Genomic DNA, 17,683 nt, shown 5'->3' on the forward strand with positions numbered 1-17,683 from the left:
ATGCATCTATATTTATTTTTTTAATTTATGAATGATGGTGAAGTAAAACCTTATCAGGTGATTTTTGTGTGCTTGAAAAAGGGGAACATAATAGCTTGTTATTCTTGGTAACTTTGGACCCCAGTATGTGCCCTTATTTAAGCCCAATACAGCACAATGTGATCATGATTATACTTTGTGATCTTTGTTTGTTGTGCTTTGTTGGGCTTCATCAGCATTGACATTGTGATCACTCCAGAGGCCACATTTATTGCCCAATCTTCATGAAACTTGGTCAGAACGTTTGTCCCAATCAAATCTTTGCTTAGTTTGAAACTTGGTCATGTGGGGTTTAAAACCAGGTCACTAGGTAAATTGAAGAAAAAGCTTGTGAACGCACTAGAGGTCGCATTTATTGCCCAATCATTGTGAATCTTGGGCAGAACATATGACCTAATGAAATTTGGCCGAGTTCAAAACAGGGTCATGAATTATGAATTATTATATTTGCATTAGCTTTTGAATTAAAAATCAAAATATTGTAAACAAAATTATTACCAAAGAATTCAGAACATTAAGAAAATCAACAGTTCAAATTTAGATTTTAATCAAGTGTTTTTGTGCTTAACAGAGTGTGATACAGAAGCTGTGACTTCAGATATCATATAATCTTTCACTGTATGCCACTCCCGTCTGCAGCATAAAGTTTTCAGTGATTTGATTACAAAAGATGCCCTTGGGGCTTGTTTGTATGGACTGTGATGGCTAAGTACGCTCTTGTAACATACTAAACGAGATTTCTTGTTAGACAGATTAGCGGTCACCATTGCTTTTCATAAAATTCTCAACTTTGAATAAATTATAGCGATTGTCCATCCAAATTTGGCAACAATTGCGATCAACAGCAACCCATTTTTTTTTAATGCACAGCTGCCAAGTGTTTGGGCAGTTTTCCTTTAAAGTCAAACAATTAAACAGTCAAATCTCTATCTGGTCTAAACAGTATGGTTGCTTTAGGTCTCAAATAAAGGCCTTAGGGCCTTTTTCTCTTTTGTTTATATTGTTTTAACATTCTTCCTATCAGATATTGATACACTGGTACATGCCTTAACAGTCTTTTTTTTCACCATTTTGAGAACGGGGCCGGGTTCCTTTGGATTGGGAAAATTTGCGGCGTTTTGACTAAAAATGGGGATACAAGTGTTTTTGTTGTTTTGCTAAAAATGCTTTAAAATTTAGAACACAAGTGTTTTCAGTATTATATTTACTAAGGTTGAATTTATATGGATTTGCAATGAACAAAATATTGAGATCTAAAAAAAAATCGGGCCGATTACCGGACCCGATTTTGAATGAAAAAAAACAAAACTGATTACATGATGGTTGTTATACTTAAGTAAAATGATAAACATTTGATATTTTTGTTCAAGAAAAAATGTGAAAGAATATTTTGAAAGTCTGGAAAACTTTGTACAATATAATGCTCTTTTAACAGTGTTTAATAGACCAGTGACCACTTTTATGATATCTTTTGTTTAAAGAAAGTCTCTTCTTAGCGAAAATCCAGTTTAGGTGCAAAGTGCCGTCACTGACCTTGACAATCCACAGAGTTCAGGCCCTCTAAAAACAGTTTCAAAACTTTCCTTTATTGTTAATCACATTTTTTATTGACAAATTTGAGGAATTTTCAGCCATTCATTCATTTTCAGACAAGTCAAACATTTTATTTTTTGTTTCATTCCAGTTTACGTCGGTTTGTGTAGGCAATACAGAGCTGTTGCACATGGTGGTATCCACCATTGATGGGTCCCAGCTGCAAGAGCTGATCTGCCAAATACTGCAGGGAAACCTGGTCATGTTCCGTAAAGAATCCTTCCTCAAAGTGCTTAGTAAGTAACTTGAAATATAATCTAATGGTACAAGCATGTGAATTGATGGGATGTTATGTACGGGTAATGTAGAAACATGCAGAAATCCTTGTGAACAATCGTGATAGATGATATTAATTTTAGCAGATCTTTTCACGGTTTGACAATTTACGTTTAGTCATTGTTCTGACGCTAGAAATCTTGTTACCGGTATGCGTGCAAAGTTGTATGTAGAAATATGAATCACCTTTTGATAGTTGTTATAAGTCTTTATAAATGTGCATGTAAGTTGTAAAAGTTGTAAAAGTCAAAAGAATTATGGGAACCAGTTCAAAAGTGTCAATCTTAAACTGTGATTACATTTCCGTTGTGCATTTCAGATGCCAGTTTGGAATGGGAGACTCTGGAACAGTATTTCCTATGGCAGCTGATCACAGCTCATAATATACCTCTAGACTATATGATGCCCATTCTTCCAAAACTAGACTACCATTGTGAGTATATCCAAACCTGTTGCTCTGTTAAAGCACTTTCCTTAAAAATTCCAACACCTGTATTTTGTTTTCTCGGAAATTATTTATCCAATATATCCAAAGCAACAAAATAAGAGTTTGTTTTGACAGCCTTGACATTTCTCCTAAAAACTATTACCTTTTAATTTTCTGTTTCAGCGCACGCGGAAGCTTTGACGAGCATTATGATATTACTGAAACAAGACTGGTAAGAACTCTAACATTTAACTCTTTACTAATTATAAAGTGTCCATAATTTAACAAATTACCAACACATTATCAAATACGATTTCCCCACCTGCCTATAGCACTCCATTAACCAAATGATATCTCAGTTTACCTAAAACATTTTGTTAGCCTGTTGAAAAACTCGGTCACCAGATGGCACGGTAGATTTCCTAATATGGCTGCAATGTAACCTTATGAAAACTCTTAAAGTAACATTTTAAAACCTTATGGACACTCTTGAAGACACTTTTTTCCCAATCATAATGAAATCTGCTCAGAACATGTCTTTTTATGATATCTTGTTTGAAAATGGTTCGGTTTTGCTTTAAAAAAGTTGCTGGGGATGAGTTTGCAAATATCCTTATATGGCTACATTGAGACATGACCTGCATGGAAAAGTTAAGTTCAATCGGGTCTTAGGTGAGCGTCTTTGGGACTTTGGACCTCAAAATAATGCCTATCTTCACATACTCATAATAAAATGTGTATGTGTAAAATCCTCTTACTGTTCAGTGTTGAATCAGCGTGTCTTAACAAATAGATCAATCAAATGCACATGGAAAATACAATAATAAATTTCTCTTGCATACTCCAATATGATATAGTTAACAAAACTCTACCAGACTTAGCCCAATCTTTAGCCATAGAAACTTCTCTCTCCTGCATAGCAAAAAATCTAAGCAGAAGTCTACATCTACCACACTCACACGTTTTGCTAGTTTTGCATCCTGTCTTCTGGTCACTATAAGTAAATACTTGTCACTGTTACTAAAAATAGAAAAACAGTTACCGCTTATTAACTTGAGTTTGGATAGAGATATTGCACTGATAATTTGGTATTTTGGTAGCTTACATGCAGACCTATTTTGGGATTTACATATGGGACCAGCAGGATTGAGGTCAAGTTCACTGTAACTTAAACTATAAAAACTGTTATGAGCTCAATAATTTGAGGTGGGATGGAGGTATTTTGCTGTAAAGTATTGTGTATGTAGTTTACTTCAAGAAATATCTTTAAAGTTGAAACGTTGGTTTTGTGACATCGTCATGACATTATTCTTGTTATTAATCCCCCACAAACGAAGTTTAGGGGGGTATATAGGAGTGAGCTTGTCTGTCTGTAGGTCGGTCTGTCGGTCGGTCCGTATTAAGTGTCCGCTCTCTATTTCAAGTAGTTTTCATCCGATCTTCACCAAACTTGGTCAGAATTTTTATCTACATGATGTCTCGGCCAAGTTCGAACATGGGCCTTGCCAGGTCAAAAACTAGGTCACGGGGTCACTTAGTGCGTTTTAAACATTCAGCATGTTGTCCGCTCTCTAATTCAAGTAGTTTTCATCTGTTCTTCACCAAACTTGGTCAGAAGTTGTATCTTGATGATGTCTAGGCCAAGTTTGAAAATGGGCCTTGCCGTGTCAAAAACTAGGTCACGGGGTCACTTAGTGCGTTTTAAACATTCAGCATGTTGTCCGCTCTCTTATTCAAGTAGTTTTCATCCGATCTTCACCAAACTTGGTCAGAAGTTGTATCTACATGATGTCTAGGCCAAATTGAAACATGGGCCTTGCCGGGTCAAAAACTAGGTCACAGGGTTACTTAGTGAGTTTTGTTGTCCGCTCTCTAATTCAAGTAGTTTTCTCCAATCTTCACCAAACTTGGTCAGAAGTTTTATCTAGATGATCTGAAGGCCAAGTTCAAACATGGGCCACGCCAGATCAAAAACTAGGTCACGGGGTCACTTAGTACGTTTTACACATTGAGCATGGTGTCCGCTCTCTAATTCAAGAAGTTTAAATCCGATCTTCACCACACTTGGTCAGAAGTTGTAACTAGATGATGTGAAGGTCAAGTTTGAACATGGGTCATGCCGGGTCAAAAACTAGGTCATGGGGTCACTTCGTGTGTTTTAAACCTCACCATGTTGTCTGCTCTCCAATTCAAGTAGTTTTTATCCAATCTTCACCAAAATTGGTCAGAAGTTGTATCTTGATAATGTCTAGGGCAAGTATGAATATGGGTCATGCGGGTCAAAAACAAGGTCACAGGGTCACTAAGTGCGTTTTAAACATTACAATGTTGTCCGCTCTCTAATTCAAGTAGTTTTCATCCAATCTTCACCAAACTTGGTCAGAAGTTGTATCTAGATGATGTCTAGGTCAAGTTTGAATATGGGTCATGCTGGGTCAAAAACTAGGTCACGGGGTCACTTATTGTGTTTTAAACCTCACCATGTTGTCCGCTCTCTAATTGAAGTAGTTTTCATCCAATTATCACCAAACTTGGTCACAAGTTTTATCTAAATGATCTCTAGGACAAGTTTGAACATGGGCCATTTCGGGCCTAAAACTAGGTCACGGGGTCACTTAGTGCGTTTTTTAGCTCATCTATTTTTTGAAAAAAAAAATTGAGCTATTGTCATCACCTTGGCGTCGGCGTAGGCGTCTGCGTCGGCGTTGGCGTCCGGTTAAGTTTTGCGTTTAGGTCCACTTTTCTCAGAAAGTATCAATGCTATTGCATTCAAACTTGGTACACTTACTAACTATCATGAGAGGACTGGGCAGGCAAAGTTAGATAACTCTGGCGTGCATTTTGACAGAATTATGTGCCCTTTTTATACTTAGAAAATTGAAAATTTTGGTTAAGTTTTGCGTTTAGGTCCACTTTTCTCAGAAAGTATCAATGCTATTGCATTCAAACTTGGTACACTTACTTTCTATCATGAGGGGACTGGGCAGGCAAAGTAAGATAACTCTGACGTGCATTTTGACAGAATTATGTGCCCTTTTTATACTTAGAAAATTGAAAATTTTGGTTAAGTTTTATGTTTAGGTCCATTTTATTCCTTAAGTATCAAAGCTATTGCTTTCATACTTGCAACACTTACTGACTATCATAAGGGGACTGTGCAGGCAAAGTAATGTAACTCTGACTGGCATTTTGACAGAATTATGTGCCCTTTTTATACTTAGAAAATTGAAAATTTGTTTAAGTTTTGTGTTTATGTCAACTTTATTCCTACAGTATCAAAGCTATTGCTTTCATACTTGCAACACTTATTAACTATCATAAGGGGACTGTGCAGGCAAAGTTATGTAACTCTGACTGGCATTTGGACGGAATTATGGGCCCTTTATACTTAGAAAATTGAAAATTTGGTTAAGTTTTGTGTTTTGGTCCACTTTATTCTAAAGTATCAAAGATATTGCTTTCATACTTGGAACACTCGCAAACTATCATAAGGGTACAGTAAAAGGACAAGTTGCATAACTCTGGTTGTCATTTTTACGGAATTATGGCCCTTTTTTTACTTAGTAACTTTGAATATATGGTAAAATTTTGTGTTTCGATCCACTTTACTTCTGAAGTATCAAGGCTTTTGCTTTCAAACTTCAAATACTTTCATGCTATCATGAGGTTACTGTACCTGGCAAGTTGAATTTTACCTTGACCTTTGAATGACCTTGACTCTCGAGGTCAAATTATTAAATTTTGCTAAAATTGCCATAACTTCTTTATTTATGATTAGATTTGATTGATACTTTGACAAAACTACTCTTACCTGACATACCACAAAAGACTCCACCCAAACCATACCCTGTGCCATTCCCCCCTCCCCCTCCCCCCCCCCCGAATTCCCCCCCCCCTCGAATTCCCCCCCCCCCCTCGAATCCCCCCCCCCCTAATTTTTTTTTTTTTTATCATCTCACAAATGACCACCACACCCTCATACTAAACCCCCCCCCACCCCACCCACCCCCCCAATTTTTTTTTTAAACGGTTAAAAAACCCAAATATTTTTTTTATTATTTTATGTTTGAAATACCGTCCAACCATCGCACCCAAGAATCCCCCCAACCCCCCCCTCCCCCCACCCGAATCCCCCCCCCCCCAATTTTTATTTTTAACCAGGTTTTCCGAAGGAAAAAACTGGTTATTAGATTGGCGAATGCGGGCGGGCTGGCTGGCTGGCTGGCTGGCTGGCTGGCGGGCTGGCGGAATAAGCTTGTCCGGGCCATAACTATGTCGTTCATTGTCAGATTTTAAAATCATTTGGCACATTTGTTCACCATCATTGGACGGTGTGTCGCGCGAAATAATTACGTCGATATCTCCAAGGTCAAGGTCACACTTTGAGTTCAAAGGTCAAAAATGGCCATAAATGAGCTTGTCCGAGCCATAACTATGTCGTTCATCGTCAGATTTTAAAATCATTTGGCACATTTGTTCACCATCATTGGACGGTGTGTCGCGCGAAATAATTACGTCGATATCTCCAAGGTCAAGGTCACACTTTGAGTTCAAAGGTCAAAAATGGCCATAAATGAGCTTGTCCTGGCCATAACTATGTCATTCATTGTGAGATTTTAAAATCATTTGGCACATTTGTTCACCATCATGGGACGGTGTGTCCCACGAAAGAATCACGTCAATATCTCCAATGTCAAGGTCGCCACGACTAAAAATAGATTTAAAAAAAAAAAAAAATTACAAAGGGGGGTAATTTTTTTTGGTCATTTCAAAAGTTCAGTTTGAGTTTTCTCCCTTTATCAGATTTTTTTTTCACAATGAAAACCTGGTTTTGTGACAATTTTGTCCCTTGTTTATTTTTTTATTTTATATTTTTTTTTCACATTTTTGGAAAATAATGTAATATGTCCACACCCCCACACTATACACCCCTCTTCACTCCACCCCTCCCTCCTTTGTGATTGAAAATGAGAGTCCCTTCACCTTTAAAAAGAAAATAGATGAGCGGTCTGCACCCGCAAGGCGGTGCTCTTGTTAACATTCAGCATGGTGTCCGCTCTCTAATTCAAGTACTAGTAGTTTAAATCCGATCTTCACCACACTTGGTCAGAAGTTGTAACTAGATGATGTGTAGGTCAAGTTTGAACATGGGCCATGCCGGGTCAAAAACTAGGTCAAGGGGTCACTTCGTGTGTTTTAAACCTCACCATGTTGTCCGCTCTCTAATTCAAGTAGTTTTTATCCAATCTTCACCAAAATTGGTCAGAAGTTGTATCTTGATAATGTCTAGGGCAAGTATGAATATGGGTCATGCCGGGTCAAAAACAAGGTCACGGGGTCACTTAGTGCGTTTTAAACATCACAATGTTGTCCGCTCTCTAATTCAAGTAGTTTTCATCCAATCTTCACCAAACTTGGTCAGAAGTTGTATCTAGATGATGTCTAGGTCAAGTTAGAACATGGGTCATGCTGGATCAAAACTAGGTCATGGGGTCATTTAGTGTGTTTTAAACCTCACCATGTTGTCCGCTCTCTAATTCAAGTAGTTTTCATCCAATCCTCACCAAACTTGGTCACAAGTTTTATCTAAATGATCTCTAGGACAAGTTTGAACATGGGCCATTTCGGGCCTAAAACTAGGTCACGGGGTCACTTTGTGCGTGTTTTAACATTCAGCATGGTGTCCGCTCTCTAATTCAAGTAGTTTACATCCGATCTTCACCAAACTTGGTCAGAAGTTTTATGGAGATGATCTTAAGGCCAAGTTTGAACATGGGTTTTTATGGGTCAAAAACTAGGTCAAGGGGTCACTAAGTGCGTTTTAAAAATTGAGCATTGTGTTCGCTGTTTTTTGTGAAGACGACATGCAAAATATTATGTATCAAGCGGCATGTGGGGGTATTCGTCATGTCTGTGACAAAGCTCTAGTTTGTCGTCTGGTTGATTATTCTTTGCTAACAATTTGTGTTTCAGCCCATCGTCAGACCTATTGAGACCAATACTATGCCGGGAGTGTAAGAAGAATGACTTCTTCACTGTGTCCATTCTGAACTACTGGGCGCAGGAGTTTGAGGATAAACTAGCGGAATTAATCTACACACAGTTTGCTAAAGTGAACAGCGGTGGTGGTACACCTAGCAAGAAACGACACAGGTAGTACTGCTCTATCAACCTAATTTATAACTCATTATTGATGATATTGGTAAGAACCTTTATCTTGACAATATCTAGGGCTAGTTTGAATGTCGGTCGTTTGTATCTAGAAACTAGGTCATGAGCTCAATCTAACTAACAATTCATCATGGACCTCTTGTTTGTTTTTATTTTTCATTAAAACAAAGTTTTGAAGTTATGTCATTTAATGATGTAATTTTTAAATGGTACAAATGGTCGTTTATTCTCATTTTACCAATTTGACATGGTGTTTTATGATCTTTTTACTCAATGTAAAGATTCGAAATAATCTTTACAATTTGTGTTTCTTTTCATTTTGTCAATCAAGTATATTTTTGTAAAAGAAATAAATCTACAGACATTTAAAAAATGTTCACCTTGCCGAGATAGGGCATTTCAAACATATTCTTTTAGACCAGGATCAAACTCCAAAAAGGATGTGCCTACCGCTGACCAGATCCTGGCTCATCTTGACCACATGCGGCAGATCTGCAGAAATATCTCTTGTGAGTAGACAGCCATTGACTGTACGCCTCTTGGCTCTGAAAATCTAACCATTGCCCGTTGAAAAAAAAAGGTTATTTTTTTAATATTGAAAAAGTTTCTTTCCGCAACATCATTTAGTTGTATTTATTACATTAAGTTTGACATTTCAAAATCAGGCTTATCAGAGACCATAAATTCCACCTTAACTGGATTTTCGTTTGAAAAGACATCCTGAAAACGCAAAAATTCCTTGAGACAGAAAGTGTCGTCTTTGATCAGCCTGTATGGATTGCACTGGCTTATCTGTAAATACACTTTAAACACATGCATTAAGCCCTGTTTTCCCATAACAAGGCTCATTATATTTTAATTATACCCCCACAAACGAAGTTTAGGGGGGTATATAGGAGTGAGCTTGTCGGTCTGTCGGTCTGTCTGTCAGTCCGTATTAAGTGTCCGCTCTCTAATTCAAGTAGTTTTCATCCAATCTTCACCAAACTTGGTCAGAAGTTGTATATACATGATGTCTAGGCCAAGTTCGAACATGGGCCTTGCTGGGTCAATAACTAGGTCACGGGGTCACTTATTGCGTTTTTTAACATTCATCATGGTGTCCTCTCTCTTATTCAAGTAGTTTTCATCCGATCTTCACCAAACTTGGTCAAAAGTTTTATCTAGATGATCTGAAGGCCAAGTTTGAACATGGGCCATGCCAGATAAAAAACTAGGTCACAGGGTCACTTAGTACCTTTTTGCACATTGAGCATGGTGTCCGCTCTCTATTTCAAGTAGTTTAAATCCGATCTTCACCACACTTGGTCAGAAGTTGTAACTAGGTGATGTGTAGGTCAAGTTTGAACATGGGCCATGCCGGGTCAAAAACTAGGTCACGGGGTCACTTATTGTGTTTTAAACCTCACCATGTTGTCCGCTCTCTAATTCAAGTAGTTTTTATCCAATCTTCACCAAAATCGGTCAGAGGTTGTATCTTGATAATGTCTAGGGCAAGTTTGAATATGGGTCATGCAGGGTCAAATACAAGGTCAAGGGTCACTTAGTAAGTTTTAAACATCACAATGTTGTCTGCTCTCTAATTCAAGTAGTTTTCATCCAATCTTCACCAAACTTGGTCAGAAGTTGTATCTATGATGTCTAGGTCAAGTCTGAATATGGGTCATGCCGGGTCAAAAACTAGGTCACGGGGTATCTTAGTGAGTCTTAAACCTCACCATGTTGTCCGCTCTCTAATTCATGTAGTTTTCATCCAATCCTCACCAAACTTGCTGTCCGCTCTCTAATTCAAGTAGTTATTATCCAATCTTCACCAAACTTGGTCAGAAGTTGTATCTAGATGATGTCTAGGTCAAGTTTGAATATGGGTCATACCGGGTCAAAAACTAGGTCACGGGGTATCTTAATGCCTTTTAAACCTCACCATGTTGTCAGCTCTCTAATTCAAGTAGTTTTCATCCAATCCTCACCAAACTTGGTCACAAGTTTTATCTAAATGATCTCTAGGACACGTTTGAACATGGGCCATTCCGGGCCTAAAACTAGGTCACGGGGTCACTTAGTGCATTTTTTTAACATTCAGCATGGTGTCTGCTCTCTAATTCAAGTAGTTTACATCCGATCTTCACCAAACTTGGTCAGAAGTTTTATGGAGATGATCTTAAAGGAACTGTCAACCACGAATGACGATAAAAGAAAAGTTCTAAAATACAGTATTTTTTTACAAGTATTAGTTTATATTAATTAAAATATCATGACTGGTATATTACATTAATTGAAAAAAGTTCATATTTTCAGTATATTTAGTAAAAAAAAATTCGCGATGTGAAATCGAAAGTACATTGTGAAAAAAGGTGACATAACAATATACACACTATGAATATTGCTAGTAGATTGATAATTTTCTATATTAGATATATACAATTCACTACGCATGCAGATTGGCATTCCTGGGTTTACCACGTGATGATGATGATCAATCTACAGGCGTTATTTATAGTTAACTGGTAGTTACCTGGTGGACATACCCAGTATAATTTATCACCAAATATACTGAACATATGAAAATTTCACAACTTTTTTCAAGTAATGTAATATAACAGTCGTGATATTTTAATCAATATAAACTAATAATTGTAAAATAATACGGTATTTTACAACTTTTCTTTTCTACGTCGTCGTGGTTGACAGTCCCTTTAAGGCCAAGTTAGAACATGGGTCTTTCTGGGTCAAAAACCTAGGTCAAGGGGTCACTTATTGCGGGTCACTTAGTGCGTTTTAAAAATTGAGCATGGTGTCCGCTGTTTTTTGTGAAGACGACATGCAAAATATTATGTGTCAATGCAGCATGTGGGGGTATTCGTCACGTCTGTGACAAAGCTCTAGTTTGCTATATTTTAGTGTTACAGCATGCAAGTGTGCAGTTGGCTCTCCAGCAGGCTCAACAAACAGCCAATGATACACAAAAGACAAAGTGAGTAGAAATCAAGGCAGTACTTTTCCCTTGCTTTTGTACACGTCTGTTTAATGGACCCATTCACAAAGTAAAATAGTTTAAACTAGAAATGGCGCGGCAGAGGCCGACGTGTATCCCCACGCCGAATGTTTGACCTAGGTGTGCCCCAGGGTTGGTAATGGGGCCATGCATAGCTGAGATTGACCGTATTGTCATAAGAGAAGTTCATCATCAATTAGAAGTGAATTGGTGTAGAAATGAAGAAGTTATAGTAAAAGGCAATTTTGGGTGGGTGTGACATATGTGGGCAGGGCGCCCCAGGGTTGGTAATTGTGCCATGCATAGTTGAGATTGACCGTATTGTCATAAGAGAGGTTCAGTATCAATTTGAAGTGAATCGGTGTAGAAATGAAGAAATTATAGTAAAAGGCAATTTTGGGTGGGTGTGGTCTATGTGGGCGGGGCGCCCCAGGGTTGGTAATGGGGCCATGCATAGTTGAGATTAACTGTATTGTCATAAGAGAAGTTCAATATCAATTTGAAGTGAATCGGTGTAGAAATGAAGAAATTATAGTAAAGGCAATTTTGGGTGGGTGTGGTCTATGTGGGCGGGGCCCCAGGGTTGGTTATGGGGCCATGCATAGTTGAGATTGACCCTAATGTCATAAGAGAAGTTCAGTATCAATTTGAAGTGAATCCGTGTAGAAATGAAAAAATTATAGTAAATGGAATTTTTTGGTGGGTGTGGCCTATGTGGGCGGGCGCCCCAGGGTTGGGATTGGGGCCATGCATAGTTGAGATTGACCCTAATGTCATAACAAAAGTTCAGTATCAATTTGAAGTGAATCCGTGTAGAAATGAAAAAATTATAGTAAATGGAAATTTTTGGTGGGTGTGGCCTATGTGGGCGGGGCGCCCCAGGGTTGGGAATGGGGCCATGCATGGTTGAGATTGACCGTATTGTCATAGGTGAGGTCCAGTATCAATTTGAAGTGAATCGGTGTAGAAATAAAGAAGTAAATGTAAAATAACCTAAAAAAATGAGTGATAATTTTTGACGCGGCCCCACCCCAACCCCTATAACTTTTGACCCAGGGGTCAGATCAAAATTCCAAATAGTGCAGGGTCGCACATATGCTCATAGCTACCATGTGTGTAAATTTCAAGGTTCTAGTGCTTTTAGTGTAGGAGGAGATAGTGGCCAGGACGGACGGACAGACGGACGGACGGACGGACGGCGGAGATCACCACAATATCCCCACCTTTTTTTCAAAAAGCGTGGGGATAAAAAGCCAATTTCAAAAATGCTCCCAATTCGAACAAAAAAGATTAAATATTTGTCTTATGATTTTTATATCCCAATTGTATTTCATTTACATCAAACAAAGTATATACGGAATATTACGCTAGTCAATTGTTCCATGTGTTTGTATCAGTCGAGTGGCTTGTGTGATGACGTATCTCACGAAAGGTGGAATACAAGTGTAATACAAAATAGCGCAAGCCACGAGACTGATACAAACACTTGTTACAATTGACTTGCATAGTATTCCTTTTATTATATACAAATTTGAATCATTTAAGTTTAAAAAAATGAGTTTAAGCGTTCATAATTAACCAAGAATGCTCTTATAATTTTCTGCTTTCAAAGTTACGTCATTAAAAGTAGTCTGGCTAGTATGGTAATACAGAATTGGAAAATTAGCGAGTAGCATAATATGGGAATTATTTCTGTGAAGTTGTATTTTACCGATTGATACAACTTGTATTTTTTGGGAACATAAGGCAGGTATATAATAAATAAGTATATTTAATATGATTGTTATCTTTTAATTTATATAATTATAAAGAGTTATAATAAATTAGCTTTTCCCAAGTCAGTTGACTTCTCTCGAAACATATCCCAATATGGAAATCACATTTTTCCCAAAATGGTCAGAAAAAGGCCTGGGCTGTTATCACTCATTTAAAGCCACATACTACTCAAAATAAATTAATATTTTGTAAAACATTTTGTAAAAATGAAGTTAACCCATAAACAATCAGTGTTTCTTATAGCAATAACCAAAATTTCAACGCTAGATGTGGTATGGTAACAGAGATTTGACAAGATACAAAATGCTCGTTTTTATTTTTTATGCTAAAATATATTCCATGTGAATTTCCCTCAACAATATCCAAACATTTACGAGCAAACGCGAGATTGGAAGCCAATCCCGCGTTTGCTCATAAATGTTCAGATATAGTGAAAGCGATTAAAGCTTGTGCGTAAATTGTCTCCCCCATATTAGCCTGCGCAGTCCGCACTAGCTTATCACTTTCTGCTTTTGTGCAAATTTTCCTTTGAAGCAATTCCCTTCTAAACAAAAATCCTGTCAATAACGAAAGTGTTGTCCCTGATTAGCCTTGGGCGACACTACGCACATGAATTAAACCCTGTTTTCGCACAGCAAGGCTCACTTGTATTGCAGGTTCAGTGACCTACTTGCGCTGGCCGAGGACATGGTGGACCTGAAGTCCATGCGGGTGTTACGAGGCCTGCCGGGGCGTAGGGCGGCAGCAGCAGCAGCTTCCACGTCATCCAAAACTTCAGGGAAGAGCCGAAAGCTGAATGAGGAGAGCTCCAGTGAATCATCCAGCAGTGAGGTACAGCTTCAATATCACTCAGGAGTGTGATTACTCATCCTTTCAGCTGATTTCCTCTCTTTCAATATCAAAATAATTTTACAAATAGTTTTGTACTTTGCTGGAAATTTATAAAAAAATTAAGAGTCAAGTTGAACTGTGTAAGGGGGTTGGGCATTCTCCTTCCCTGATATGGTTCTAAAATAACACCCCTGATAACTTAAATTGGCAAAAAAGTCCAAACTAACTAGCAAGCAAATTTTAATTGTTAGCTAATATGTAAAATTGTGCTTAAGGTTAAACTATATTGATTGGTCATTATCCTTTGTTGATCTCTACAGGCTATTTAATAATTCCTTCTCTAAACCCGTTTTGCGTATCACATAAAACTTAGCTGAAATACTGAAATATTCATGGAAAGGTTAAATTTGAAGCTATCAAAGCTGTACTGAAACTTTTTTTGCTTTGATAGAAAATTTAAGTCATTAGTTTTTAACCCAGTGTTTTTTGCAACTTAAATATTGCAGGAAGAAACTATAAAACCAAGGGCAAAGAAAAGGAAGAAGACTAACCCAGTGGATGATGACAGTGAATAAACAGCTGCTTTATAAAACAGCAAAAGAAATTTTGTGGAAAAGTTAATTGGATGAACTACGTTTTCATAAAAACTACTAAGAACATAAAGAACTTCTGTGTTTTAATGAATTTCTACTTTGACTAAATTGTGTTTGGTATCCTTTTGATTACATATACATGACAATGAGTTTGACCATGAATATGAATTTGACAAAATTTGAAAAAATTGTTCAGAATATGGCATGCGTCTTGGGAAAATGGGTCTTATGGCTTTTGTTGCCAATGTAGCTTCAGAAACGCGTTTGCATCGGTACAGTATGGTCAGGAGTCATCCTATCCGTTAAGGAGACCCCAAAATCATGTGTGACTTTATAGTGGAGTGTAGCACTTGACCAGACTGAGCCAATCCGCAGTTTGGTCTGGAGCTATGCTGGCTGTATATGGCATTAGACCCATTTTTGCATGGCGCAGGTTGTATTAGAAACATGTATGGTAAGCATTATGTTGTTTGTTGAGCATCATCAAAATTGTGGATGAACGTTATGTTTATGTGTTCAGTGGCTATGCCTCGTATGTTTTCTGGCGTCCCTTTTGTTGCGTCAACAATGTAATTGTGATTGAAGCATATATTTTTCATGCCTGTTATTAAAGAAACTTTTCTTCTGAAAATGTTACAAAACCACAAAGGTTTTCAGAAATGTTAGAGTAAAATTGTTGAGTATTGTGTGGAGATTTTAATGTAAAGTAATCAATTAATTCTTCTGAGGTGCAATTAGAGAGAAATGTAAATTATATATAGATCTAAAGCTTCTCTGCACAGAAAAATGTATGTCATGCATTAAGGATCAATATGGATTGTTGATGCAGGCATAGCTCTTACGTCCTCAAATCTGAATGTACTTTTTGTTTGAGGTCATACACATTTGCATTTTTGGATAAGAGAAATATATCTAGGTTTGTCACTTTTGACATTTTGTATTATCCTGTGTAAATACTGATTTGTTAGTGGGTTACTGAAGGCACTTGAAATAAATATGTGAACAAATAAAATTCCCCTTCAGATTTGTTGAGCAATTTGAAAGGTCCATCTTGACAACGTTATTGATGAGACAGAAAGACGTATTAATGAAGAGATAATAATACACATATCTAAGATATTTTATATTATTAATGTAAAGTTTAAGCAGTGTAAGTTTGACACCAATAAATATACGCCAACCGAATGAACGGGAATATCATTATATACCGGTATGTGCGCGCTATGATTGTGAAATAGGTTTTGTTATCCCTTCCTTGCAGAGAGCATGGTTCATTTGTCAACGGTCGTGAAGCTGTAATTGCTTAAATACAGCAAAGGTATCCTGTCAGTGACATAAATATTGACAAACAACATGTTCCTGTTTGACTTGGTGTAATTTACAAATTGCATGCTGATCAAGAAGTGCATGTGGTTAACGTGATACATTGCAAATACAGTCGAAACTGACCTAACGGCTACTTGAGAATAACGGTCACCTTCAGACAACGGTCGGTCTGGATTCCCCCCGACGATAATCATTCTATATAAGCATTATTTCCTTTGCGGCCACATGGGGACATCTGTTTATACAACACGTTTGGCAAACAAGAGACCGTTATGGCCCTGGGTCGCTAATAATGAACTGCTAAAAATACAAAAGCGACTTTGTCATGGAGATAATTAACTTATCGAGATGGCAAATTTGCAGAGACAATTTAGTTAGATCGCAGTATACTTACACAAATATACTTCGAGACAAAAGAGAGGGTCACCTTAGGAACAATTTTTTGAATACATGTTTATTTTGACATCCGGGATTTGTAAAGTTTTTAATAAATCAAATTTGTTAAACGAAATTACTTCATGGTCACATGTGGAGCATTTTTGTGACATTACTAAGAACATAATAACCAAATAAGTACCAGAATAATTTCCGAAATATTATTTTGAAATCCGATGATCATGTCGAAAAAGAAATCCATACAAGTTCGGGTTAATTCCATATATTTAGGATGGATTTAATCACATAAAGAAGATACCATGCGGTCTTGTTTTTCGAGAATCAAACTTATTTTGAGGAAGTAGGTAGAATATCACCTTTGAAACTAACTTAAAATCCATAAATATTTTTTTAATCAATCCATAAATATTTTTTTAATCGAAGTTCGTTACCTAATCTTTGTAAGTTTTTGGTTGCAATTGCACCCACATGTCGAAAGTTTTTCTTCGAAATCGGTTAACATTGCTTGCATGGTGTTCCAATAATATGTAATAGTGCCGTGTGAAATTATGCACTGAATAAGTCAAAAGTTGTTTTTATATAAGGCGAGCAAACAGTGTCATCTTAACTTTCAAGGCAGTCTTAAGTGCGCAAGAATTGCCTAATGCGCGCCCTTGGTTCGTTAGTCGGTAATTATATCAATATTAAATTTAGCATGTTATGCCGTCATAATTGCTTTAGACGCCCCATCGCCATTGCGTGGCGAGTCAGTAACGATATGAGCACCTAGTCGTCCATCAGTGACGTCTAGTACATGCACGTTGCTATTTTGCTCAGTCCCATCACAACCAAGTTACAAGGCTGAGCCGAAGCCTAAGCGCCACAGAGACAAACTTATTTAGCTAATAGCCATATTCTTGTGCCTAGCCTCAACGGAAGCCAAAAACATTGCAAATGCCTAACATATCTACAGAGTTCGTACAGCGTCCTCACTACGCTCAAAAAAACACATCACAGCGTTGAGAATGCGTTCCTAAAAACGGTCCTACGGCGTGCCGTAGACACGCTGGGCAACGGCGATGTCTCTGAGAATGTTCAAAATGATCGCCGCGACATTGTATTCTATAAAATAGCAAATCGCCTCCAAAATCGTTGGCACGGCGTTAACTGTTGTAATCCAAATGTTACCTTCGACTTAGAGGTACGAACCTTGGGATTGCGCTCTACACGCTGCTTCATAAAAACGAACATTTCAGCAAAGTTCTAATCTACCAAAAATGC

The 17,683-nt window shown here is 37.6% G+C and overlaps 1 protein-coding gene and 1 long non-coding RNA gene across 4 annotated transcripts in view; one reads left to right on the forward strand and one right to left on the reverse strand.

Annotated features, from left to right (window-relative positions):
- LOC127875908 (integrator complex subunit 3-like) overlaps nt 1–15,487 on the forward strand; it is a 48,887-nt gene extending 33,400 nt beyond the window's left edge. For 2 of the 3 annotated variants that reach the window (XM_052420657.1, XM_052420658.1), the window contains exons 20-27: nt 1,724–1,868; nt 2,228–2,341; nt 2,519–2,567; nt 8,309–8,488; nt 8,924–9,015; nt 11,408–11,480; nt 13,934–14,108; nt 14,615–15,487. In XM_052420657.1, coding sequence (XP_052276617.1) covers nt 1,724–1,868; nt 2,228–2,341; nt 2,519–2,567; nt 8,309–8,488; nt 8,924–9,015; nt 11,408–11,480; nt 13,934–14,108; nt 14,615–14,683 — 897 coding nt within the window. In that variant the 3' untranslated portion in view covers nt 14,684–15,487. Of the gene's footprint in view, nt 1–1,723; nt 1,869–2,227; nt 2,342–2,518; nt 2,568–8,308; nt 8,489–8,923; nt 9,016–11,407; nt 11,481–13,933; nt 14,110–14,614 lie in introns of those variants that run through there. The other variant, XM_052420659.1, reaches the window with a different exon arrangement.
- Nucleotides 6,637–17,683, reverse strand: part of LOC127875917 (uncharacterized) — a 38,579-nt gene continuing 27,532 nt past the window's right edge. Inside the window, exon 4 of the long non-coding RNA XR_008047509.1 lies at nt 6,637–7,160. This is a non-coding gene — a long non-coding RNA (uncharacterized LOC127875917). The remainder of the gene's footprint in view (nt 7,161–17,683) is intronic.

The sequence above is a fragment of the Dreissena polymorpha genome, chromosome 4 (assembly GCF_020536995.1).
Source record: "Dreissena polymorpha isolate Duluth1 chromosome 4, UMN_Dpol_1.0, whole genome shotgun sequence".
Classification (NCBI taxonomy): domain Eukaryota; kingdom Metazoa; phylum Mollusca; class Bivalvia; order Myida; family Dreissenidae; genus Dreissena; species Dreissena polymorpha.